Source organism: Manis pentadactyla, chromosome 5, assembly GCF_030020395.1.
Source record: "Manis pentadactyla isolate mManPen7 chromosome 5, mManPen7.hap1, whole genome shotgun sequence".
Taxonomy (NCBI): Eukaryota; Metazoa; Chordata; class Mammalia; order Pholidota; family Manidae; genus Manis; species Manis pentadactyla.
Window position 1 is genome coordinate 131,586,530 of NC_080023.1, and position 25,842 is coordinate 131,612,371.

Genomic DNA, 25,842 nt, shown 5'->3' on the forward strand with positions numbered 1-25,842 from the left:
GAACACCAGCTGTTGAAGAGGCTGTCATTTCCCCATTGTATGTCCATGGCTCCTTTATTGTATATTAATTGACCATATATGTTTCGATTAATGTCTGGAGTCTCTATTCTGAGTCTGTATTTCCACTGGTCTGTGGCTCTGTTCTCGTGCTAGTACCAAATTGTCTTCATTACTATGGCTTTGTAGTAGAGCTTGAAGTTGGGGAGCAAGATCCCCCCACTTTATTCTTCCTTCTCAGGATTGCTTTGGCTATTCAGGGTCTTTGGTGTTTCCATATGAATTTTTGAACTATTTCTTCCAGTTTGTTGAAGAATGTTGTTGGTAATTTGATAGGGATTGCATCAAATCTGTATATTGCTTTGGGCAGGATGGCCATTTTGACGATATTAATTCTTCCTAGCCAAGAGCATGGGATGAATTTCCATTTGTTAGTATCCTCTTTAATTTATCTTAAGGCTGTCTTATAGATTTCAGGATATAGGTCTTTCACTTACTTGGTTAGGTTTATTTCTAAGTATTTTATTCTTTTTGATGCAATTGTGAATGAAATTGTTTTCCTGATTCCTCTTTCTATTAGTTCATTGTTAGTGTATAGGAAAGCCACAGATCTCTGTGTGTTAATTTTGTATCCTGCAACTTTGCTGTATTCCAATATCAGTTCTAGTAGTTTTTGAGTGGAGTCTTTTGGGTTTTTTACGTACAATATCATGTCATCTGCAAATAGTGACAGTTTAACTTCTTCTTTGCCAATTTGGACTCGTTGTATTTCTTTGTTTTGTCTAATTGTCATGGCTAGGACCTCCAGCACTATGTTGAATAACATCGGGAAGAGTGGGCATCCCTGTCTTGTTCCCGATCTCAGAGGAAAATCTTTCAGCTTCTCGCTGTTCAGTATGATGTTGGCTGTGGGTTTCTCATATATGGCCTTTATTATGTTGAGGTACTTGCTGTGTGCACCCATTTTGTTGAGAGTTTTTATCATGAATGGATGTTGAATTTTGTTGAATGCTTTTTCAGCATCTACGGAGTTGTTCATGTAGTTTTTGTCCTTCTTTTTGTTTATGTAGTGGATGATGTTGATGGATTTTCTAATGTTGTACCATCCTTGCATCCCTGGGATGAATTCCACTTGGTCATGATGTATGATCCTTTTGATGTATTTTTGTATTCAGTTTGCTAATATTTTGTTGAGTGTTTTTGCGTCTATGTTTATCAGGGATATTGGTCTGTGATTTTCTGTTTTGGTGGGGTCTTTGCCTGGTTTTGATATTAGGGTGACGTTGGCTTCATAGAATGAGTTTGGGAATGTTCTCTCCTCTTCTCTAGTTTGGAAAACTCTAAAGAGAATGAGTATTATATATCTTCTCTGTATGTCTAATAAAATTCCAAGGTAAATCCATCTGGCCTGGGGGTTTTGTTCTTGGGTAGTATTTTGATTACTGCTTCAATTTCTTTGCTGGTTATTGGTTTGTTTAGATTTTGTGTTTTTTCCTTGGTCAGTCTTGGAAGGTTGTATTTTTCTATGAAGTACATTTCTTCTAGGTTTTCCACCTTGTTAGCATATAGGTTTTCATAGTAGTCTCTACAAATTCTTTGTATTTCTGTAGGGTCCGTCGTGATGTTTCCTTTCTCGTTTCTGATTCTGTTGATGTGTATTGATTCTCTTTTTCTCTTAAAGAGAGAGGCTTATCTATTTTGTTTATTTTCTCAAAGAACCAGCTCTGGGTTTCATTGATTTTTTTCTATTTTTTTATTCTTCTCAATTTTATTTATTTCTTCTCTGATCTTTATTATGTGCCTCCTTCTGCTGACCTTAGGCCTCATTTGTTCTTCATTTTCCAATTTCGATAATTGTGACGTTAGACTATTCATTTGGGTTTGTTCTTCCTTCTTTAAGTATGCCTGGATTGCTATATACTTTCCTCTTAAGACTGCTTTCGCTGCATCCCACTGAAGTTGGGGCTTGGTGTTTTTGTTGTCATTTGTTTCCATATATTGCTGGATCTCTATTTTAATTTGGTCATTGATCCATTGATTATTTAGGAGCATGTTGTTAAGCCCCCATGTGTCTGTGGGCCTTTTTGCTTTCTTTTACAATTTAGTTCTAGTTTTATACCTTTGTGGTCTGAAAAGTTGGTTGGTAGAGTTTCAGTCTTTTTGAATTTACTGAGGCTATTTTAGTGGCCTGGTATGTGGTCTATTCTGGAGAATGTTCTATATGCACTTGATAAGAATGTATACCCTGTTGCTTTTGGATGTAGAGTTCTATAGATGTCTATTAGGTGCATCTGTTCTAGTGTATTGTACAGTGCCTCTGTGTCCTTACTTATTTTCTGTCTGGTGGATCTGTCCTTTGGAGTGAATGGTGTGTTGAAGTCTCCTAAAATGAATGCATTGCATTCCATTTCCTCCTTTATTTCTGTTACTATTTGTTTCACATATGCTCATGTTCCTGTGTTGGGTGCATATATATTTATAATGGTTATATCCTCTTTTAGGACTGACCCCTGTATCATTATGTAATGTCCTTCTTTATCTCTTGTTACTTTCTTTGTTTTGAAGTCTATTTTGTCTGATACTAGTACTGCAACACCTGCTTTTTTCTCCCAGCTGTTTGCATGAGATATCTTTTTCTATCCCTTGACTTTTAGTCTGTGCATGTCTTTGGGTTTGAGTTGAGTCTCTTGTAAGCAGCATATAGATGGGTCTTGTTTTTTAATCCATTCAGTGACTCTGTGTCTTTTGATTGGTGCATTCAGTCCATTTACATTTAGTGTGATTATAGATAGTATGTACTTACTGCCATTGCATGCTTTAGATTCGTAGTTACCAAAGGTTCAAGGTTAATTTCCTTACTGTCTAAGACTCTAACTTAACTCACTTAGTATGCTCTTACAAACATAATCTAAAGGTTCTTTTCTGTTTCTCCTCCTTTTCTTCCTCCTCCATTCTTTATATATTAGGTATCATATTCTGTATTTTTCTCTATCCCTTGATTGACTTTGTGGGTAGTTAATTTAATTTTGCATTTGCTTAGTAATTAGCTGTTCTAGTTTTTTTACTGTGGTTTTATTACCTCTGGTGACAGCTATTCAACCTTAGGGACACTTCCATCTATAGAAGTCCCTCCAAAATAGACTGTAGAGATGGTTTGTGAGAGGTAAATTCTCCTAGCTTTTGCTTATCTGGAAATTGTTTAATCCCTCCTTCAAATTTAAATGATAATCTTGCCAGATAAAGTGATCTTGATTCCAGGCCCTTCTGCTTCATGGCATTAAATACATCATGCCACTCACTTCTGGCCTATAAAGTTTCTGCCGAGAAATCTGATGTTAGCCTTATGGTCTTTCCTTTGTATGTGATCTTATTTCTATCTCTGGCTGCTTTTAACAGTCTGTCCTTATCCTTGATCTTTTCCATTTTAATTACTATGTGTCTTGGTGTTGTCTTCCTTGGGTCCCTTGTGTTGGGAGATCTGTGGATCTCTATGGCCTGAGAGACTATCTCCTTCTCCAAATTGGGGAAGTTTTCAGCAACTGCCTCCTCAAAAACACTTTCTATCCCTTTCTCTCTCTCTTCTTCTCCTGGTATCCCTATAATGCAAATATTGTTCCATTTGGATTGGTCACACAGTTCTCTGAATATTCTTTCATTCTTAGAGATCCTTTTTTCTCTCTGTGCCTAAGCTTTTTTGTATTCCTCTTCTCTAGTTTCTATTTCATTTATCGTCTCCTCCACCATAACCAACCTGCTTTTAATACCATCCATCGTGCCCTTCAACGATTGGATCTCCGATCTGAATTCATTCCTGAGGTCTTGGATATCTTTCTGTACCTCCATTAGCATGTTGATGATTTTTATTTTGAACTCCCTTTCAGGAAGAGTCATGAGGTCCACGTCATCTTTCTCAAGGCTTATATTAATTTTACTCTAGACCAGGGTCCTTTGGCGTTTCAGATTTGTATATGGCGCCCTCTAGTGTCCAGAAGCTCTATTCTGGAGCTGCTCAGCCCCTGAAGCAATGTTGGGAGTCTCAGGGGAGTGGTACTGGTGCCTGGGTGGAGGAAAGAGCTGTTCCCCGATTCCCGGCTGCTGTGCCTGTCTCCACTGCCTGAGCCAGTGGGCCAAGTACACAAATATAAGCTTTTGTCCCAGAGCAGCTGAATATGGATCCCTGCTTTCCACAAGCGGCCGGAATCTCAGACTCCCCAGGAACTCTGCCTGTTCCAGCTTTCTAACCCCGTAATCAGAAGAGTATGATGAAAGCACCATGAAATGTAGGTTTGTGCTCCCAGCGCAGATATCCGGAGCTAGTTATTCAGCAGTCCCAAGCCTCCCTGCTCAGTTTCTCTTCCTCCTGCCAGTGAGCTGGGGTGGGGGAAGGGCTTGGGTCCTGCAGAGCCATAGCTCTAGTATGTTACCCCGTTCTCTGAGGTCTGCTCTTTTCTCCAGGTGTGTGCATTCTGGCGCCGACCTCTTTCCTGTTGCTCTGTCAGGATTAGTTGCGCCAACTATATTTTCTAATTGTATCCAGTTTTAGGAGGAAACCTCTGTCTCTCCTCTCACGCCACCAACTTTAATCCTTGTGATCTCTTTATTTTATTTTTAAAGGAAAGTTTGTGGAAGTGTAATACACATCCAGAAAACTGCGTCAGTCATAAGTGAGAGCTGGGTGAACTTTCACAAAACGAGCACACCAGGATTAAGAGAGCCCAGCTCTTGTAAAGGAGCATTCCCAGCATCCCAGAGCCCACATTGTGCCTCCTCCTAGACATTGTCCCCATACACATACCCAGCAGTAACCACTATCCTAGCAATGTAGGTTGGTTTTGCCAGTTTTTGAACATTGTATACATAGGATTATGCAGCATGTGCTTTTGTGTCTGACATCTTTCACTCAGCATCATTTTTGAAGGATTCATTCATACTCTTGTGAATAGTTGTACTTTTTCACTCTCACTGCTGTTTAGTATTACACAGTGAAACTAAGCCACTATTTATCTATTCTACTATTGATGGAAATTTAGGTTGGTCACAGTTTGGGACCATAAAAAATGTTTTATAAACATTTTATTTTAGTATTTTTTTGGTGCACATATGTATGCACTTCTGTTGGGGAAATGTAGGAGTGGAGATGCTGGAATACATGTGTTATGCTTTAGTAGTGACCAATAAATAATTTTCCAGAGTGATTGTGCTAATTTACATTGTGGCCAACAGTGTCTGAGAATTGCAGCTGCTCCACATTCTTGCTAAAACTTTGCTACCTGATAGGTATGCAGTAGTATTGAATTGTGGTGTTACTTTTTTTTTTTAAGGTATCATTGGTAAACAATCTTAAGAAGGTTTCACATGAGCAACATTGTGGTTTCAACATTCAACCATATTATCAAGTCCTCCCCCACCCCTTTGCAGTCACTGTCCATCAGCATAGTAAGATACTATAGACTCATTACTTATCTTCTCCCTGCTATACTGCCTTCTCTGTGACCTACCTGTAGTGTGTGTGCTAATCGTAATGCCCCTTATTCCCCTTCTCCCTTCCCAATCCCTTCCCTTTGGTAACCACTAGTCTCTTCTTGGAGTCTGTGAGTCTCTGCTGTTTTATTCCTTCAGTTTTCCTTTGTTGTTATACTCCACAAATGAGGGAAATCATTTGGTACTTGTCTTTCTCCACCTCGCTTATTTCACTGAACATAATACCCTCTAGCTCCATCCATGTTGTTGCAAATGGTAGGATTTGTTTTCTTCTTATGGCTGAATAATACTCCATTGTATATATGTATCACATCTTTATCCATTTATCTACTGATAGACACTTAGGGTGCTTCCACATCTTGACTATTGTAAATAGTGCTGCAATAAACATAGGGATGCAATATGTCTTTTTGAATCTGGGGTCTTTTTTTCTTTGGGTAAATTCCTAGGAATGGAATTCCCAGGTCAAATGGTATTTCTATTTTTAGTTTTTTGAGGAACCTCTATATGGCATTCCACAATGGTTAAACGAATTTACATTCCCACCAACAGTGTAGGAGGGTTCCCCTTTCTCTGCATCCTTGCCAGCATTTGTTGTTCCTAGTCTTTTCAAAGTTGGCCATCCTAACTGGTGTGATGTGATATCTCATTGTGGTTTTAATTTCCATTTCCCTGACAATTATCAATGTGGAGCATCTTTTCATGTGCAAGTTGGCCATCTGAATTTCTTCTTAGGAGAAGTATCTGTTCAGATCATCCACCCATTTTTTAATCAGGTTATTTGCTTTTTGGATGTTGAGCCATGTGAGCTCTTTATATATTTTGAATGTTAATTCCTTGTTGGATATGTCATTTACAAATATACTCTCCCATACTGTAGGATGCCTGTTTGTTCGCTGATGGTGCCTTTGCTATACAGAAGCTTTTTAGTTTGATGTCGTCCTGTCTGCTCATTTTTGCTTTTGCTTCCCTTGCCCAAGGAGATGTGTTCAGGAAAAAGTTGCTCGTGTTTATATTCAAGATATTTTTGCCTATTTTTTCTTCTAAGATGTACACTCAGGTCTTTGATCCATTTTGAGTTTACTTCTGTGTATGGAGTTAGGCAATAATCCAGTTTCATTCTCTTACATGTAGCTGTCCAGTTTTGCCAACACCAGTTGTTGAGGAGGCTGTCATTTCCCCATTGTATGTCCATGGCTCCTTTATCATATATTGATTGGCCATATATGTGTGGGTTTATATCTGGGCCCTCTATTCTGTTCCATTTATCTATCAGTCTGTTCTTGTGCCAGTACCAAATTGTTTTGATTACTGTGGTTTTGTAGTAGAGCTTGAAATTGGGAAATGTAATCTCCCCCCACCTTTATTCTTCTTTCTTGGGAGTGCTTTGGCTATTCGGGGTCTTTTGTGGTTCCATATGAATTTTAGAACAATTTGTTCTAGTTCATTGAAGTTTGCTGTTGGTATTTTGATAGGGATTGCATTGAATCTATAGATTGCTTTAGGCAGAATGGCCATTTTGACAATATCAATTCTTCCTATCCATGAGCCCATGAACATGAGATATATTTCCATTTATTGGTGTCTTCTTTAATTTCTCTCATGAGTGTCTTGTAGTTTTCAGGGTATAGGTCTTTCATCTCCTTGGTTAGATTTATTCTTAGGTATTTTATTCTTTTTGATGCAATTATAAATTGAATTGTTTTCCTGATTTCTCTTTCTGCTAGTTCATCATCAGTAGATAGGAATGCAACAGATTTCTGTGTATTAATTTTGTATCCTGCAACTTTGTTCAATTCAGTTACTGGTTCTAGTAGTTTTGGAGTGATTCTTTAGGATTTTTTATGTACAATATCCTGGCATCTGCAAACAATGACAATTATACTTCTTCCTTACCAATCTGATGCCTTTTATTTCTCTGTGTTGTCTGATTATCGTGGCTAGGACCTGCAGTACTATGTTGAATAGAAGTGGGGAAAGTGGGCATCCTTGTCTTGTTTCTGATCTTAGAAAAAAGGCTTTCAGCTTCTCACTGTTAAGTACAATGTTGGCTGTGGATTGTCATATATGGCCTTTATTTTGTTGAGGTACTTGCCCTCTATATCCATTTTGTTGAGTTTTTATCATGAATGGATGTAGAATTTTGTGAAATGCTTCTACAGCATCTATGGGATGATCATGTGGTTTCTGTCCTTTTTGTTGATGTGGTGGATGATGTTGATGGATTTTTGAATGCTGTACCATCCTTGCATCCCTGGAATAAATCCTACTTGATCATGAAGGATGATCTTTTTGATGTATTTTTAAATTCAGCTTGCTAATATTTTGTTGAGTATTTTTGCATCTATGTTCATAGGGATTTTCGTTTGTGATTTTCTTTTTTTGTGGTATCTTTGCCTGGTTTTGGTATTAGAGTGCTGTGGCCTCATAGAATGAGTTTGGGAGTATTCTCTTCTCTTCTGCTTTTTGGAAAACTTTAAGGAGGATGGATATTAGGTCTTCACTAAATGTTTGATAAAATTCAGCAGTGAGCCCATCTGGTAGAGGTTTTGTTCCTATGTAGTTTTTTGATTACCAATTCAGTTTCATTGCTGTTAAATGGCAGATCTTCTGTTTCTTGTTGGGTCAGCCTTGGAAGGTTGTATTTTTCTAGGAAGTTGTCCATTTCTTCTAGGTTATCCAATTTGTTTGCATATAATTTTTCATGTATTCTCTAATAATTCTTTGTGTTTCTGTTATGTCCATAATGATATTTTCTTTCTCATTTCTGATTATGTTTATGTGTGTACGCTCTCTTTTTTTCTTGATAAGTCTGGCTAGGGGTTTATTGATTTTGTTCTTTTTTTTTGAAGAACCATCTCCTCGTTTCAAGGATTCTATTTTATTCTTCTCGATTTTATTTATTTCTCCTTTGATCTTTATTATGTCCCTCCATTTACTGACTTTGGGCCTGTTCTTCTTTTTCTAGTTTCATTAATTGTGAGTTTAGACTGTTCTTTTGGGATTGTTCTTCTTTCTTCAGATAAGCCTATATTGCAATATACTTTCCTCTTAGAACTGCCTTTGCTGCATCCCACAGAGGTTGGGGTGTAGGGCTGCTGTTTTCATTTGTCTCCATATATTGCTTGATCTCTGTTTTTATTTGATCATCAATCCATTGATTATTCAAAAGCAATTGTTAAGCCTCCATGTGTTTCTGGGCTATTTTGTTTTCTTTGCATAATTTATTTCTCGTTTCATACCTTTGTGGTCTGAGAAGCTGGTTGGTACTATTTCAATTTTTTGAATTTGCTGAGGCTCTCTTTGTGGCCTAGTATGTGATCTATTCTGGAAAGTGTTCCTTGTGCACTTGAGAAGAATGTGTGTCCTACTGCTTTTGGGTGGAGTGTTCTGTAGATGTCTGTTAGGGCCATCTGTTCTAATGCATTGCTCAGTGTCTCTGTCTTCTTACTTATATTCTATCTGGTTGATCTGTCCTTTGGAGTGAGTGATGTGTTGAAGTTTCCAAAAATGAATGCATTGGATTCTGTTTCCCCCTTTAATTCTGTTAGTATTTGTTTCACATATGTAGGTGCTCCTATATTGGGTACATAGATATTTATAATGGTTATGTCCTCTTGTTGGACTGGCCTCTTTATGATTATGTAATGTCCTTCTTTGTCTCTTTTTACTTTCTTTATTATGAAGTATATTTTGTCTGATACAAGTACTACAACACCTGCTTTTTTCTCCCTATTGTTTGCATGAAATATCTTTTTCCATCCCTTCACTTTTAGTCTGTGTTTATCTTTGGGTTTGAAGTAAGTCTCTTGTAGGCAGAATATAGATGCATCTTGTTTTTTATCCATTCTGTCACTCTCTGTCTTTTGATTAATGCATTCAGTCCATTTACTTGTAGAGTGATTATTGATAGATATGTACTTATTGCCATTGTAGGCTTTAGATTTGGGGTTACCAAAGGTTCAAGTGCAGCTTCTTTACTATCTAACAGTCTAACTTAACTCACTTATTTTGCTATTTAAAACACAATCTAAAGGTTTTTTTTTCCCCTTCCTTCTTTTTCTTCCTCCTCTGCTCTTTATATATTAGGTGTCATCTACTGTATACTTTGTGTATCCTTTGACTGACTTTCAGGGTAGTTGATTTAATTTTGCATTTCTTAGTAATGAATTGGTCTATTTCCTGTCTTTTTATTATTTCTGGTGGCAGCTATTTAGACTTAGGAGCACTTCCATCTATAGCAGTCCCTTTAAAATACCCTGTAGAGAAAATTTGTGGGAGGTAAATACCCTCAACTTTTGCTTATCTGGAATTGTTTAATCCCTGCTTCAAATTTAAGTGATAATCTTTCCAGATAGAGTATTCTTGGTTGGAGTCCCTTCTGTTTCATTGCATTAAATATATCATCCTACTCCCTTCTGGCCTGTAAGATATCTGATGAAAAGTCTGATGATAGCCTGATAGGATTTCCTTTGTACATGATCTTTTTTCTCTTTCTGGCTCCTTTTAATACTCTCTGCTTGTCCTTGATCTTTGCCATTTTAATTAATATATGTCTTGGTGTTGTCTTCCTTAGGTCCTTTCTGTTGGGAGATCTGTGCACTTCCGTGACCTGAGAGACTTTTTCCTTCCCAGAATGGGGAAATTTTCAGCAATTATTTCCTCAAAGACACTGTCTATCCCTTTTTCTCTCTTCTTCCTCTGGTTCCCTTATAATGCAAATATTATTCCATTTAGATTGGTCACACAGTTCTCTTATTCTTTCCTTCCTAGAGATCCTTTTTTCTCTCTGTGCCTCAGCTTCTTTGTTTTCCTGTTCTCTAATTTCTGTTTCATTTACCATCTCCTCTACCTCATCTAGTTTATTTTTAAATCCCTCCATTGTATGTTTCATTTCAGATACTGTATTTTCAATGTTTCTATCTCTCTTAAAGTCCTCCCTGAGATATTGAATATTTTTCTACAGCTCCATGAGTAGTTTTATTATTTTTATTTTGAAATCTTTATCAGGAAGATTGGTGATTTCAGTTTCACTTGGTCTGCTTTCTGGTGCTTGTGGGATTTTGGTTTGTACCAGATTCCTTTGCCGTTTCATATTTGTATTGATTCCTATGGACTAATAACTGTGTAGGCATTTCCCTCCAGTGCCCAGAAGCTCTATTCTCCAGAGCTGCTCAGCACCTGGAGCGATGGCAGGGTTCACAGGTGCATGTCACCAGCACTTTCCTGCTTCCCTGCTGCAGTGCCTGCCTCCACTGCCGGGGCCAGTCAGTCAAGCGTGTAGGGAACAGACTCTGTGTTATGCCCCTGTAGCTGCTGTAGGTGGAGCCACCCTCTGGATGGCCTGGTGTGAGGGCAGCCATTGTGCAGATCAGTGCTGGCCAGGAGGAAGGAGCTGCAGTCTGTGTATCACAGTGTGGTGGCCTCAGCACCATGTTGCCAGCCAGGGGGATGGAGCTTCCGAAGCTCCTGAAAGTTCCCAACCTGTTGGGCTAAGTGTGTCGGGATGATCTTTTCAACATGTCTTTTCTCCTGAGCAGCAAGCTCTGTGCAATCCTTGCCCCTTTAGCAGGCCTCTCACTGTTGGGAAGTCTCTCAGAGTGCCCACCTTTATTTGGTCCTTGAGCGGCTGGTTGTGGGTACCTGTTCTCCACAAGCAGCTGGAATCTCAGTCTCTCTGAATATTCTTCCTGTCTTAGCTTTCCAATCCCACTAGTCTCCAGAGCACCATGTAATGTGTGTTCCTGCTCCCGGAGCAGATCTTCAGAGGTGGGTGTTTAGCAGTCCTGGGCTTCTACTCCCTCTGTGCTCCTTTTCTCTTCCTTCCACCTGTGACCTGGAGTCAGGGGAGAGCTTGGGTCTCACCAAATCACAGCTTTACTACCTTACCCTATTCTGTGAAGTCTTCTCTTTTCTCCAGGTTTAGGCAGTCTGTTCTGCAGTCTTCGGGTTGCTCTCTCAGGATTAGTTGTATTTGCTGTATTTTCATGTTATATGTGGATTTAGGAGGAGGTTTCTGCCTCACTTCTCACACTGCCGTCTTTTTCCCGCTCCTTGGTTTTGTCTAATTTAGTTTTTAATTGTGGTTTTCTTACATTTATTGCATTTGACTAAAAAAATACTCAATGACAGAAGTTCAACATGTATTTTAATAAGAAATCCATCATAAAGATTTTCCTCTACTCCTTTTTTTGCTAGGAAGAGGACATATACAGATGGCTCTCCCCTAATGACTACAATTCTTAGTACTTCTTAGCCTTGTGCAAAGGTTGCACATAGCTAAATCTTCCTCCAGTTCCCATGAGAATACAAATAGAAGGAACTAAATGGCAAAACATCCAACATAATCACAAGTCCTCCTGCCATGTGGGCAAATCAAAGCTAGTGGTCTAAAACTGAACTTGCTTTGTGTAAATATATTTAACTGAAAGATACTTCCTTAATACAATATTGCAATGATTTTGTAAAAGTCCGTTTTTTTAATTTATGATCTTGAATTTATGATCAAAAAATAAAATTTAGTAGAATTAGTAACTCATTTGAAAGGGGAACCCTCCTACACTGTTGGTGGGAATGTAAATTAGTTTAACCATTGTGGAAAGCAATATAGAGGTTCCTCAAAAAAATAAAAATAGAAATACCATTTGACCCAGGAATTCCATTCCTAGTAATTTACCCAAAAAACAAGACCCCAGATTCAAAAACACATATGCATCCCTGTGTTTATCACAACACTATTTACAATAGCCAAGATGTGGAAGCAACCTAAGTGACCATCAGTAGATGAATGGATAAAGAAGAGGTGGTACATATATACAATGGAATATTATTCAGCCATAAGAAGAAAACAAATCCTACCATTTGCAACAACATGGATGGAGCTAGAGGGTACTATGCTCAGTGAAATAAGCCAGGCAGAGAAAGACAGGTACCAAATGATTTCCCTCATTTGTGGAGTATAAGAACAAAGAAAAACTGAAGGAACAAAACAGCAGACTCACAGACTCCAAGAAGAGACTGGGGGTTACCAAAGAGAAGGAGTAGGGGAGGGTGGTTTGGAAGGGAGGGAGAGAGAAAGGGATTAAGGGGCATTAGGATTAGCACTCACAGTATAAATATGTCATGGGAAAGGTAGTACAGCAAGGAGAAGACAAGTAGTGACACTATAGCATCTTACTATGCTGATAGACAGTGACTGCAATGGCGGAGGTGAAGACTTAATAATATGGTTGAATGTTGAAACCACAATGTTGCTCATGTGAAACCTTTATAAGGTTGTATATCAATGATACATTAATTTTAAAAGTTAGCTCATTTTACATTTTTGCCTCCTCAGTATGGTTTGTGTGTTCCTCGCTTATGTGTGCACAAAAGTGCAAAGAAGAATGGAGGTTCAGTCAGTTGCAATTGGTACATAATGACTTTTTAGGAAATTAATCTTATGAAAATAAAATTTTCAAAATTTGTATTAAATTTACTTTCATTAATTGTACTTTTAAAATTGCATTAAATTATCCCTTCCAATTTATAGGATTATTCTAATTCAGTGAATTATATTCAAATTCATATTGAAGTATACTAATGGTCTCTGCCTGTTTCTCTCAGCCCTCCCTCCACCACGGGTAGTGGTTGTGTGTGTGGCTGCTCTCATCATTCTTCATCTCCTGATTTACTCCCTCTGTTGTGTATCCTCTAGTGCAGCGGAGCAGGACTGAGGTACACACAGCCACACGAATGTGAAATAAGCACGTTTTACTTCTGCTTTCCTTTGGCCTTGAGAATGTATCAGCATTGATGTGAAAGAAGAAAGATACACTTGCTAATAGCAAAAAAGATATTTTAAAATGGGATGGGCTCGATGTCTTCAAGTATCACCAGTCAGGAGTCTTACCTCCTGCGTGCTGTTGTCACCTGACAGATTGTTAGGGGACTGGAGGTTAGTTACATCCATGGGACACACTCCCTTTTGTTTTTCTCAGGTTCTGCACTGCTGTGTTTGTGGCTCAAGCACACATACCCAACAGAGTCACTACACACTGACCCTGGCTGACCTGTCATCCCCAGATTATGACCCTTTCCTGCCATTGGCAAATGTGAAGAATTCTGAGCCAGTCCAATATCACTCATCAGCAGAAATGGGCAACCTGCTTACTGTTGAAGAAGGTGAGATTCTTCAGAACAGTGATTCTTATGGGCAGGGAAAGGAAAGATTATAGCCTTTGTCCATGCCTGCTGTGTTATTTTTTTAAAATCTAATTGTTGAAATTTTGGTTTCTAGAGTCCTCTGTGACAGCAAATTCTGCCTTTCTTGTTTCTTTTATTCTCTGTTTCTTTTCCCATCTTATTTGAATTTTGGATTATTGAGGACCTATATGTCTCTGACCCATGGGACCCACAAAAAAGTCACTTTCTATCCCCAAGAGGCTTTACAGGATTGAATGTAGAAGGTCTCATTTGTGGAATAGTAGGACATGTGGTCTTCCCATGGAGAAGGACTTAATTCAGACTTAGAAGGCTGGGCAGCCTGAAAGGAGCTGGAAGAGTGTTGCCAATGAGGAGAGCATCATGAAGGCAGAGATGGAAATTTATGTGCCACAGTCTGATGATTGCTTTGCTCTCAGCAGAGGGTCCATTTTAGAGTTTGTGGGTATGTCAGGACATAGGGGCCACTGTATTTCCTCCTCAACCACCCTCCTCACTAGAACAAGGGCCCACCTCTTAAAACATGAGTCAAACTGTGGGTGTGTCATCTGCACATGTGAAACAATTGCATAGAACCAAACATACACACGCACACACAAGTGCATGTAAAACTAGTGAACTCTGAATATTGATGAGTTGTATCAATGTCAATTTCCTGATTATGATATTGTTCTGTAGCTATGCAAGATGTTACCATTGTGCTGAAGGATATTTGAGATCTCTCTGTACTAGTTGTTACAAGTATATATGAATCTTCAGTTGTTTCAAAATTTTTCTAAAAGTGGGTATGCAGTATTAGGTCATGTATGAAAATTTTATGGACTTTGCAAGTTAAAAATGTAGGCCCAAGAATGGAATCTTGGGTGTAAAACATCCTTAAAGGAAGAATGAGGGAATATCATCAGAAAACCAAAGTCAGAGAAATGAAAGAAGAACCAAAGAGAGTCATTTCTAGGAAGTTGAGGGAAGAAAGCAGGTAAGGGGCCAAGTAAAGTCATCAGTGCTTCCAAAAGCCAGGGAGTGTGAGACCAAAATAGGAGCCGTTTGGTTTCCCAGCGGAGCACTTGGTGGTGGGTTTTGTTGCGTACTCTGGACGCTAAAGTTTGTCTGTAGCCTTAATAGCATGATAAGGAGCCTGGGGACAACTGTCCAGGACCCCAAGAGAGACTCTGTTGTGGGCCTTTGGTGAAGAGAGGAAGGACCTGGCAGGCAGTAGGTAGGTGAGGGCACGGGGCCAGTGAGGTGCTGGCAGTACTGCTGAGTCTGTATGCTTCTGGCTGAGAGGAGGACGGAAGGGATGGGAGACGGGGGCCAGTCAGGAGTTAGGCCTCTGCAATCAACCCATCCTGATTTTAGGTCTGTTTTCTAGACTAAGAGAAAACTGGTGAAGGATTTTTCCCAAGTACAAGTCAGAAGTAATGGTGGCAGAATTTGAGTTTAATGTTAACGACCAGGTCCCTGAAACGTTACTTACCTTGGTTGCTGCCATAGAGGAGACCAAAGCCTGCTGGCTGGAGTGTTGCTGGTGGGCAGGCTGTGGCACCGTGTCACATGGTCTCTCAGCTGGCCTCCCTGTGCTTAATCACCTACTTGTCCCTTTCTGGAGTTCCACTGTTCTTTTAAACTGCACCATTTCCTTGACTTTTTCCCATAGTTACAAATTCAAACCATATTTTTAAAAAATAAAATAATCCTTGATCTGTTTTCTTTTGTTGGTTCCTTCCTTGTAGTTCATGTCTTAGAATAAAATTAAACTCACTTTTCCTTAAGGGTGCAGCACCCTTTCACTGGAATATTCATTCTCCAGAAAACCTTGGGACCTTATGCAAACTTGTCCTAACAGGTTCAATGGTACTAAAAATAATTAAAATTTCTATGGCAAAGGAATTTTAAAATTCACTAACATTTTTACTAAATAAAAAAAGCAAAGAAACTTAAAAACATAATATACTCTTCCTGAGTGGGTATATCCTGTTAGGAGTGAGGAGGAAAAATAAAGATGACCGCTTAGGTATTTTAGGTTAGACAAAATGTGCTCATGGTTGAGGTTCTTTTTTTATTCAATGTCATAATTCATGATTCATAACCATACTTTTCTACTCAGGTAATGTTGCTGAAAAGCAGTATAATGTTTTACCTATTATTTTCAAATGATTTTTTCATAGACTATTACCTACTGTTTGGTATAATTACTACTTCCAAATAGAGTTACAAAAAAGAGATACTGTTAACTACCTACAGCTGAGGTGGCTGCTAGCCTAGCTCAAAGAAAACCATTAATGGTGTGCACATGTGCGCGGATTTCTCGTCGTTAATATTTAATTGCTTAAAAAGGAAAAGGGCAGAGCTTTAAAAAATGAAAGCTAAAGTACAACCTAAAATTATACTGGTCATACACTTCATCTCTAAATTTTGGAAAAAAATAAGTACTGTTAATATATTTTTTCATAGTGGAAGTCATGAACTGTTTTTTCATTAATGGAGTCTAGATTTTCTCCTTGTTTCTGTCTTGCCAATGGGTTTCCGCCTGGGGCAAGTTCACTATGGATTCAGTGTGATTGAGGAATGACAATGGAACGTTCTTGAGGTGAAAGGGTTTATTACCCAGCTTGTTCTCCCAGGCGATAGGTTGAACACTAGAATTATGTCTGCATCCAACTGTCTGCAGGTCCATAATCCTCCTTCTGTCTCTGACTCCACGCCGTCTAAGTTTCTGGCCTTGGCGCTGCCACCACTCTAGTCTCGTCTCTGCTGCCTTGCAGCCTTGCACCCATGCCACCATGTGGCGCAGAGCACTGGGTGGAGCTCTCCACACAGTCAATAACAATGCATTGCCCACATGTGTGCAGTGAACTAGCCAACCAAGGCCAGGTGAGAATCCTGGCCACAGGAACCTTAACTTTATTCAGTTTCTCAAGAAACCCACAGGCAGTTGACTCAGTGTAAGTCTGCCAGGGAAGAACGATTCTTATTTCACAAATACTCCCTTTCCTAACTTTCAGTATCAAAGATATTTTGGGATTTTATTGGGTATGTCATGGTTTATGACTTAGTGTGACTCCAGGTTAATTTCCCATTGTAGAATTCACACATATTCATTAAGATGCAAATTTATATGTATCTCAAATGGGAAGCACAGACTGTGTAAGTAAAAAACAGGAAAATTGCCTTTCCAGTGGTTATTTTCTGCCTTGGGCTTTATCAAACTGGACCTCTCATCACCTGCCTTACCATGACATCACCACACGGTGTCCTGCATTAAAGACTCCTGAGCTCCCAGCTGGCTGCACTTTGTTCAGAGCACTGTTTCTGATGGAGAAAATATTGATATGGAATGATATGCATAGATGAAAAGCATCTGTAACTTTTGAAAAAGTTAATATGGGCACAAAAGCAAAGTCATCCATAACTGCAATTTCAAGGGAATTAGTTGAGGTATTTTAAATTTCTCAACTGTGGAAATCATACATACTTCTACGATGGTCAGGAAAAATAGTTCATTTTCAGAGAAGGATGTAGATTATCTTTGCTTCTAAATAAGTTTTTTATATGAAAATTTAGTTTGAAATTTGATATGAAACTTTATAAAAAATAAAGGAATCCAAGAAATGAAGACAGTCTTGTTCTCAGGAATCAAAATTGCTTACCTTCTCAGATTTGATTGTTTCTTTTCTAGGATTTGAACATCATACAACTGACAGTTCATAATTAAGTCAATTGGATTTTTAATATCTGAGAGGGAGGGTGTTTAGCATGAAAAAGCATATTTATAGTTACTTATATTTTAATTATTATTTGATTTTTCATGTTCTGAATTTAGAGACCAAGTATTTTCTAGACCTTTAAGCTCAAATTATAAATCTGTTTATTTAAACATTTGGTGATTTTTTTTTTGTTCTTGAATATAAAAGGTTTCATTTTCACTTGTTCTTAGTTTAATACACAATTCTTTTATAAAGTGGGCAGATTAAAATTTCCCTAACTACTCACAAGCTTAAGTAGTCATTTCTGTTCATACCTATGGATTTACTTTATCTGCTTCTTCTTTATACCTCAAATATTTAACAATTCCCACTTTCACATGTGTCTTGCCTGAGGGTTTCAGCCCCATACAAGTTCACTATGAACTCAGTGAGACCAAGAAATGACAATGGAACATTCTTGGGGTAAAAGGGTTTATACCTGGCTTTATTCTCACTGCAGTAGGCTGAGCACTAGAATCACATCTGCATTCCAGCGGTCTGCAGGGCTCTAATCCACCCTTGTCTCTATCAGAGCACTGGACAGAGCTCTTTATATAGTGACTCAGTCAGTAATAGCTCACTGCCTTACTGGTGTGGAAGCAGTAGCCCAGCAGCAGGCCAGTTACATCATCAAGTAGTTTAGATTCAGATGAGGATCCTGGCCCTAGGAACTTCGATTTTCCACACAACATGCCATTGTCAAAGTCTTCCTAAACATTTGTAGACTTAAAAATTTTGTAAATTAGTTGATATTGGGCATTTAATCATCAACTGTAAATTTAGTTAAAGCCTTCTAGGTATTCACATGAATTGTTAATATATCAGACTCTGTTAAATATTTTAAATGCCCTAACAAGAAAACATAAATTGTCACAATGATCTTACAATAAATTGCTTCAAGTATATTTAAGCAGTCACAGGCCTGATCCATTTCCTTATCATTGTCTACCTTTACCCCACTGAGGGGAGCAAGGTACCCTCTCTAGCCCACTCCCTTGCTGGCCCTGCCAATTTCTCCAACTACAAATTTTGACCTCCCAGAGCTCCCAGAACCAATACTTTTTAAGGACAGGGACTTTTCCCTTTTGTTTATTGCTGTTATCTACAGATTTTTTCAGAATGAAATCTTCATGTAAGTTGGTTCTTTTAGTAGTCTGTTGTGCTTTTAAATTCAAACAGAATTAGGTTAAAAAAAAAACAGGTGAAGAAAAAAAATCCTAGACTAAAAACATCAAACATTGTAAGTACAAATTTTAATCTTCATTTTCCACTGTGTGTGTGTATTTCTTTGCTGCTTTTCACAGAGAGAAAGAGGAGGAGTTTGGAGCTGATCCCTCTGACCGCCAGAATGGTGATGGCCCACCTGGTGAACCATCTGGGGCATTTCCCCCTCTGTGGGGGCCCGGCGGTGCTGCACAGCCTGGTCAGCGAGAACCACGACAATGCTCATGCGGAAGCCGCTGAACTCTCCTCCGAGGTGTTCAGAAGCCCAAATCTGCAGCTGTTTGTATTTAATGACAGCACCCTCATCTCCTACCTTCAGACACCCACGGAGGGATCGGCAGGCGGGCCACCAGGGGGAGCCCTCTCCGACGTGAGGGTAATCGTGAGGGACATCTCAGGGAAGTACTCTTGGGATGGGAAGGTTTTATACGGCCCTTTGGAAGGCTGCTTAGCACCCACCAGCAGAAATCCTGCATTTCTGTTCTCAAGCTGCCATCATTACACATTTGGATCTCAAAACAATTTTTCTCAAACTGAGGAAGGAGAGGATGTCCTCGACAAATTACTGGAAAACATTGGGCACACAAGCCCTGAATGCCTTTTACCATCACAGCTAAAACTAAATGAACCTTCCCCACCCCCACGTGGAATGAACTGTGACCAAGAAAAGGAAATCATGGAGGTCATTTTGCACCAGAGCACACAGGAAGAGGACTACATTCAGAGGTGTAACTCTGATTTAGGCATGAAAGTCAGCACCCAGGAGCAGCCCTCGCCCACGGAGCCTCGAGGACCATTTTACTTCTGCCGGTTGCTGCTCGATGACTTGGGAATGAATTCTTGGGACAGAAGGTGACAGCCCACTCTCGACCTTCAGTTTTTATCGTCACTTCTGTGTGATTGTTTTTATCTGTTAGGGGTTTGGGAGACAGAAAACAGATGGAAATTTTTCTCAATTTCAGCATTTACCACTTATATTCTGCTGCTAAATTAAAGCTAGAAATGAAGCTAATAATGCTGTATTGATGCACAGACTGAATTCCAAACATCTGTCATATTTTAAAGGGTATCAGACATTTTATCTGCATGTTAAAGTGTGTGTGTGTGTGTGTGTGTGTGTGTGTGTGTGTGTGTTTTAATGATTGCTCTGTCCATTATTCTACCTTCTTGAAAAGTAAATGGACTGCAAAGAAGAGTAATCCACAGCTTCACCTTAGCGCTGGTGCAAGAGCTGGACTTGACAACTCGAGCATGACCCGGGAGTTTAAGAGAAATGGTTAATCCAGTGGGAATTGGGGGGCCATGGAGAAGAAGAAGGGTGGGTTTGAGCTGGGCCCTGACAGTGGAGTAGAATTTTTAAGGACAGCAGTGGAAAAAAAGAGATTCATGACAGAGCTGATGGTGGAAACAGGCACCAGCACATGTACATGAGCCACACACTCACTGATCACGGGGCCATCCACTGTCACTAGGCAGTAATGTGGTACAGGGGGATTTGGTGCCTTTGAGTATCTGAAGGACAATGGAGTTCATTCCATAGGCTCCCATCACAAATCTTTTGTGAATGAGGTGGGTTACGAATGGGTAGATGGATAGATGGATGAATATAGATAGGTTCATTAACTGATTTGAAAGGTGAAAGTTGGTCTGTGATTACATGACTTTTCTTCCAACCCTTCTTTATAGGAAGAATTTTCATCTGTTGAAGAAAAATTCAAAATTATTGAGAGAGCTAAAGAATCTGGACTCCCGTCAGTGGTAGGTGAAAAATCTATCAAATCACCTGATGCTCGTCTCTCTTTGTGTGTGGATAACAGATACAGCTGCAGGAATGAATGCAACTCCAGAGACACCCAAGGGCAGTTCTGTAACCTAGAATCTGGTGACACTGGCACATGCCATACCTTTGGTATTTCTTTTGCCTTTGAGGAATAAACTCACATGTTCGCTATACCTTTAAGAAGAGATAATTGCTTCCATATAATCTGTGTGTTTGGTTGATAGCAGCTGGTGGACGTCCATTCTTATTTAATCTCTGCAGCCACCTCTTTTTCTGATGAGGAACAGAGGCTAACCTAGACCAAGCAGCCTGCCCTTGCTCACACATTCTGTGTTGCTTGAAGCAAGTGAGTCTGACTTCGTAACCCATGCTGGGTGTCAATGTGCTGGCATTTTGTAGTCTGCTGTACAATGTTCGCAAGGTTAAAACCAGTGTGTGGTAATTAGTAACTCCCTAGTAATAAGTGTCCTTATCCAAAGCTAGTCAAATCTCAGATCTACCTCTTTTCCTGGACAATCTTAGAAGCAATTCTAAAGATGAACTCACAGTTGTTTTTTGATTTAGGGAAATGTCTGCTTCCAAAAACATCTCAGTCAAGAGTAAGTGTAGTGCTTAGTACATAACAGGTGCTTAAAATCCTTAAATAGACTGCTTCCTTATTCTTTAGTTTTTTTTAAACTCATTTTTTCAAAATAGCTTCTTGTTCCTCTTTTATTCCTTAGGAAATATCATTAGCTATCTCATTAGAGATCAAAAACCTGACGCCATTTTTCCTCACGCTGCCCTTCATCATATTCAGTTTCCCAATTGTTGTTGTGCTTCCGTTTTCTCTAGAGGAAGAGAGACCGAGTTCTCTGTGGAAATTCTATGAGGGATTTCCTCTGAAGGACTCAGGGATTCACTTCTCTCTCCCTCTTGTCCTCCAATATTAAATAAGCAGTCACTTGGATTCCAAACTCAGCTTTTCAAGTATGTGTTGAATTGTTCCATGCTTCTTAGTATTAGTGAATACATTGGTATCTTGTAATTGTGGCCAGTTTGTTCAGTGTTAATGCACTTCGGTTGTGTAAGATACAATTGAATTAGCTCCCTGGGGTGCTGTTGCAGTAAAATATGGCTTTGGAGAGCTTATTGGCAAATCCTCTGCCTCTTGATTAACCTTCACTTAAAACCCCAACTCCTGGATTTTGTGTCTTGACATCTTTTTTATGGTAAAGGATGTTTTCAAGGTTCTTTTTGAAAAAATGGAAATAACTGGGGATTCTTTAGCTATGAGAAATCGAGAGTGTCCCGTGTGTTGGTCAGTAAGCAAGTAAGAACAGGCCTTATCCCTCAACTTCAATTAAATGTTTGTATTTATTTCTGATATCAGTTATCTCCTGCTGTCAAGATATAGTTCCTGCTTAGCATGTTCTTAGGAGAAGTAGAGAGTACCTTGCAACTATCATCTATATATTGTGAGGTTAGCAAAAATGTAAATAGTATGATAAATGTACATACAAATTACAGTGGGCTCCCCTTTTAAATATTAATGCCTCTTGCCACATGGTAAGGTGAAAGTTAAAATCATGTTTTTTCTTTGTTTTGCTTTTTGATGTAACAGCACAAGGAAAGTGAGCTATCTGGTCTATTCTTAATAAGAAAGAAAAATGCATTCTAATGAGGAAGAGTAAATTGTTGATTTTATGTATGTGTGTTCATGAATTACCTGCTCCTTCATGCATTGGTTGGAGCTTATGGATATGAAATGCTGTGATGTTGCTAATTATCATTTCAAAAGCCTGGCTCTAATAAGGCCAGACACAGCGTCTGCATGCAAGCAGGCTCTTTGCAGTGCTAACATTTTAGAGGATGTGAAATTTGATGAATGTTTACAGCTAAAGGTCACCTTTCCTCACACCTACATCAGTCAGGCAGTCATTGGGGCTTAGCTGTCTTGTGCTCCTGCATTGAGTTAATGAGGACTCAGGACCTGTGATTAGCTACGATGTAAAAACTTGGACTTTGGGGAGAACAAACAAAAATATTTCAGATAGACCTGAGATTATTCTTATGTATGTTAAGTGTATAGAATAGAGGAAGATTAAATGCCAAAGACTCTTAAATATATAAAGAGAGCTGTGGAAATTAAGTAATTATGCTTTTTTTCTCCTTTTTTTGAGATGGTCTTTTAGGTCATAGGCTATGATCTCTTAGATCTTTTAGGTCATGGGTCACAGTTCTTAGAATAAGCTGGCTAGACTAGATCTAGACTGCTGTGTTCCCTGCCTATCTTGCAAGGAGTAAATGGTGTCCCAATTTCAGGGGTCCACACCAGGATGACAGGCTTTCTGACAGTTTGAGAGCACAAGGTCTCTACTAGAGCATCAGTCCCCAAAACTCCCCTCTCCTCATAACTGTTCCCATTAAGAAGGGCACTCCTATGAGTGTGCTCATGCCACACCTGTTGGTGTGCAGGTTGTCCACCTTCTCCAGGTGGCAGCATGACAGTGCACATCAAAAGCCTTAAAAATAGGCATGACAGAGATTACATTTCCAAGAATTTATATTAAGGACATATCAATGATAATGTGAAAATGTCCTTAAAAATGGAAGCAACCTAAATATCAAATAGCAAGGATTTGCGATATGGCATATTAATAAAATGAATGCTACACAACCATTAATAAATGTCGTAAGAGCACATGATATAAAAGTGTTCACATTAAAAAATGGTTTAAATGGTGACCTTTATGTATATTTTACACAATTTAAAAAGTGTTCATAAATATTTTAAGTGAAAAAATGAGTCGCAAAACAGGATATAGTAGCTTCTCATTTTTGTATGCAAAATGCATCCTCAAATGGTAATGGTTGTGATGAGCAAAGAACTTGTCATTTATTTACTCTTCTCTTTCCTTTCTATTTTGTCTATTTTTTCTTCTCCACTTATTTATTCCATGTAAGTGAGGTGGGGGGATGAATAAGCTATCTAAATAAATAGAAGGAGGATACTCCTCTCTTCGATTTACTTTCATGACTTTATGGTTGGGTTTAACTCATTATGCTTGTTAAAGAGAAAAATAAACTCTGCAGAAGGAAATATTTGAGAATATGTTAAAATGTAGAGCCCAAATCCCACTAATACAGATTATGTCAAGACATTGAACAATTGAATAGTAGAAACATGCCCATATTGTTTAAGTGCTCAATAGTATTCCTATGAGATTTTTCAGAATATAATGCAAAAATAAGAAGAATGGGATTGCTCTGGAAGTAGAAATTCAAAATTTTGTAAAATAGAGAGTAGAGTAAAACTCCTGGATGATGGGGCTGTGGAATGTGCTTAATTAAAGCTGTGAACTGGAACACTGTCTTCACCTCTAAACTATCACTAAATTGCTTGGTATAAGTCTAGTTATTTTGACACTTTATTCCAAGGTATAATTTGTAGAAATTGGTTATTAACATATTCAAATATATCATTGTATATCTCTGGACAAGCAACAGAAATTTAACTGAGTACCTGCCATGTACCAAGGACTATGCTAGATGTACAGAGGTGAAAAGGCAGGGCTCCTTCCTCAAAGTACATTACCATGTTTACTTGACTTAACAGTAGAGTGGCCAAAAGTGGATGAAAGGTACTTCATCATGGGAAAAGTAGATGAAAGATTTATATGGCCAAAGAAGTTTTCCTGGAGAGCTGTTAGTCCAAGGCACCCTCAGATTAGTCAGAGCACAGGGCGGGTACACACCCTCACAAAGTATATGTGTTGTGCTTAAAAGTTTCTTGTAAAGTCTTGGTATGTTTTACAGTTCCAGTTAGGGAGCTACACACTATCCATATCTCAAAGTAAGGAAAGTGAAATATAGGTGGTCACATAGATGTATTCACAGTTGATATATACTTGAAATGCTTTCAAATATACGTTTTACTAAAACCAGAGAGAATTTGTCAAATAGTGTGCTCACATGGTAAGTATTTATGTCTGAAAGTGGTTTCAAGAACCCAACTGCCCTGCTTCAACTCCCCATCTCCGGCTTACTAGGTATGCTTTTTGTTTAACTCTCTGTGCCTCTTTTCAATCATCTCTACAAGGGAGATGACAATACTTGTTTTGTTAGGGTAGCTGTGAAGAGTAAATGCGGTCATTTACTTCTCAAACAGCGACTGACCCCTAGTGAGTTCTCAGTAAATGTAAGCTGTATAGTAAGTCATTCTGGTGGTAGTAGTAAAATAAAATTACATATATAAGAATCCTAACTCCTTTAAATTTAAAAATTTATAGCCGTGAAACACACAAAATTGCAGTGTTTTACATTGCTGAAGGTCAAGAAGACAAGTGTTCAATCCTCTCCAATGAAAGAGGAAGCCAAGCATATGAAGACTTTGTTGCTGGACTTGGATGGGAGGTAATTCATTTCCTTTAGGAGGTGGTTTATTGACTGGCACTTATTTAAGGATGCACATAAACTAGACATTTACTGTTTAAGGTTTTACAAATGTTTTTATGTTCAAATACAGCATGGGTAGAGCTCTGGAGTTGAAGAGTGTATGGAATTTAGCATCTGTTAATTGCTTTTCAGAACTTTTACATGAACTTTTTTTTCCCCTTAGCTTTCTTAAAATTACTTCATTTGCTTTTTATCAGAACTTAATAGTCAGATCAGCTCACCCAGCCATAGGCAGTTTGTAGTAAGAGAAGAGAAGACGAACATGAGCAGAGAAGCAATAGCTTTGGCACAATATGGAGATGGAGAAGAAAGCAGTAACCTGATTAGTGAAAACATGAAAAAAGAATTGGATGAAGTGAAAACTTGGAATGAAAACAGAATATAGTAGCCATGATGGCTTAGCTTAGCTGTCAATCTGTTTCCCTAAGGTAGATCCAGGATGATTGATATTGAAAGAACTTGTTTTTCCTTTACTAAATGATACTCTGACAGACTTACACACTTATATACATGCACACATGCACATGCATGCTTACATATCTGTCTCCAGGAATGTAAATCTGAAGAAAAATACATTCCTCGATTCTAAAATAGAGTCATTCAACTGGAAATCAGCATATCTGTAACAATTTCCTTACCTTTTTCTTACTTTTGTTGTGTTATCTATGCCATGAAAAACTCTCTGGGTGTATAAGTACAGTTCATCCCTGTAAGTTGAGAGTTAGCAAGGGGACTAAAGTGGAGATAGGGATAGGATAAGGGCACATCACGGTCAAGGCCATATGCTTTCTAAAATGTCTACCAGGTTTTAGTCTTTTTAGAGTTTTTGTCCTTCCAATAGATGGTTCCTCTTACTAATAAGGTGACTTCCTATTATCATAGAACATACTGATTATTTTTAACTAGTATATTTTTAAGTCAGATATTCTTAACTAGAGTCTTAAGAAAAGACTAGAATATTAATTCAGAGTAATTATT

At 38.6% G+C, this 25,842-nt stretch overlaps 1 protein-coding gene across 5 annotated transcripts in view; it reads left to right on the forward strand.

Moving 5' to 3' along the window:
- The window catches only part of RALGAPA2 (Ral GTPase activating protein catalytic subunit alpha 2), a 408,980-nt gene that overhangs the window by 255,168 nt on the left and 127,970 nt on the right, over positions 1–25,842 (forward strand). For all 5 annotated transcript variants that reach the window (XM_057502677.1, XM_057502678.1, XM_036892284.2 and 2 more), the window contains exons 31-34: positions 13,458–13,641; positions 18,728–19,499; positions 20,334–20,405; positions 24,699–24,822. In XM_057502677.1, coding sequence (XP_057358660.1) covers positions 13,458–13,641; positions 18,728–19,499; positions 20,334–20,405; positions 24,699–24,822 — 1,152 coding nt within the window. The remainder of the gene's footprint in view (positions 1–13,457; positions 13,642–18,727; positions 19,500–20,333; positions 20,406–24,698; positions 24,823–25,842) is intronic.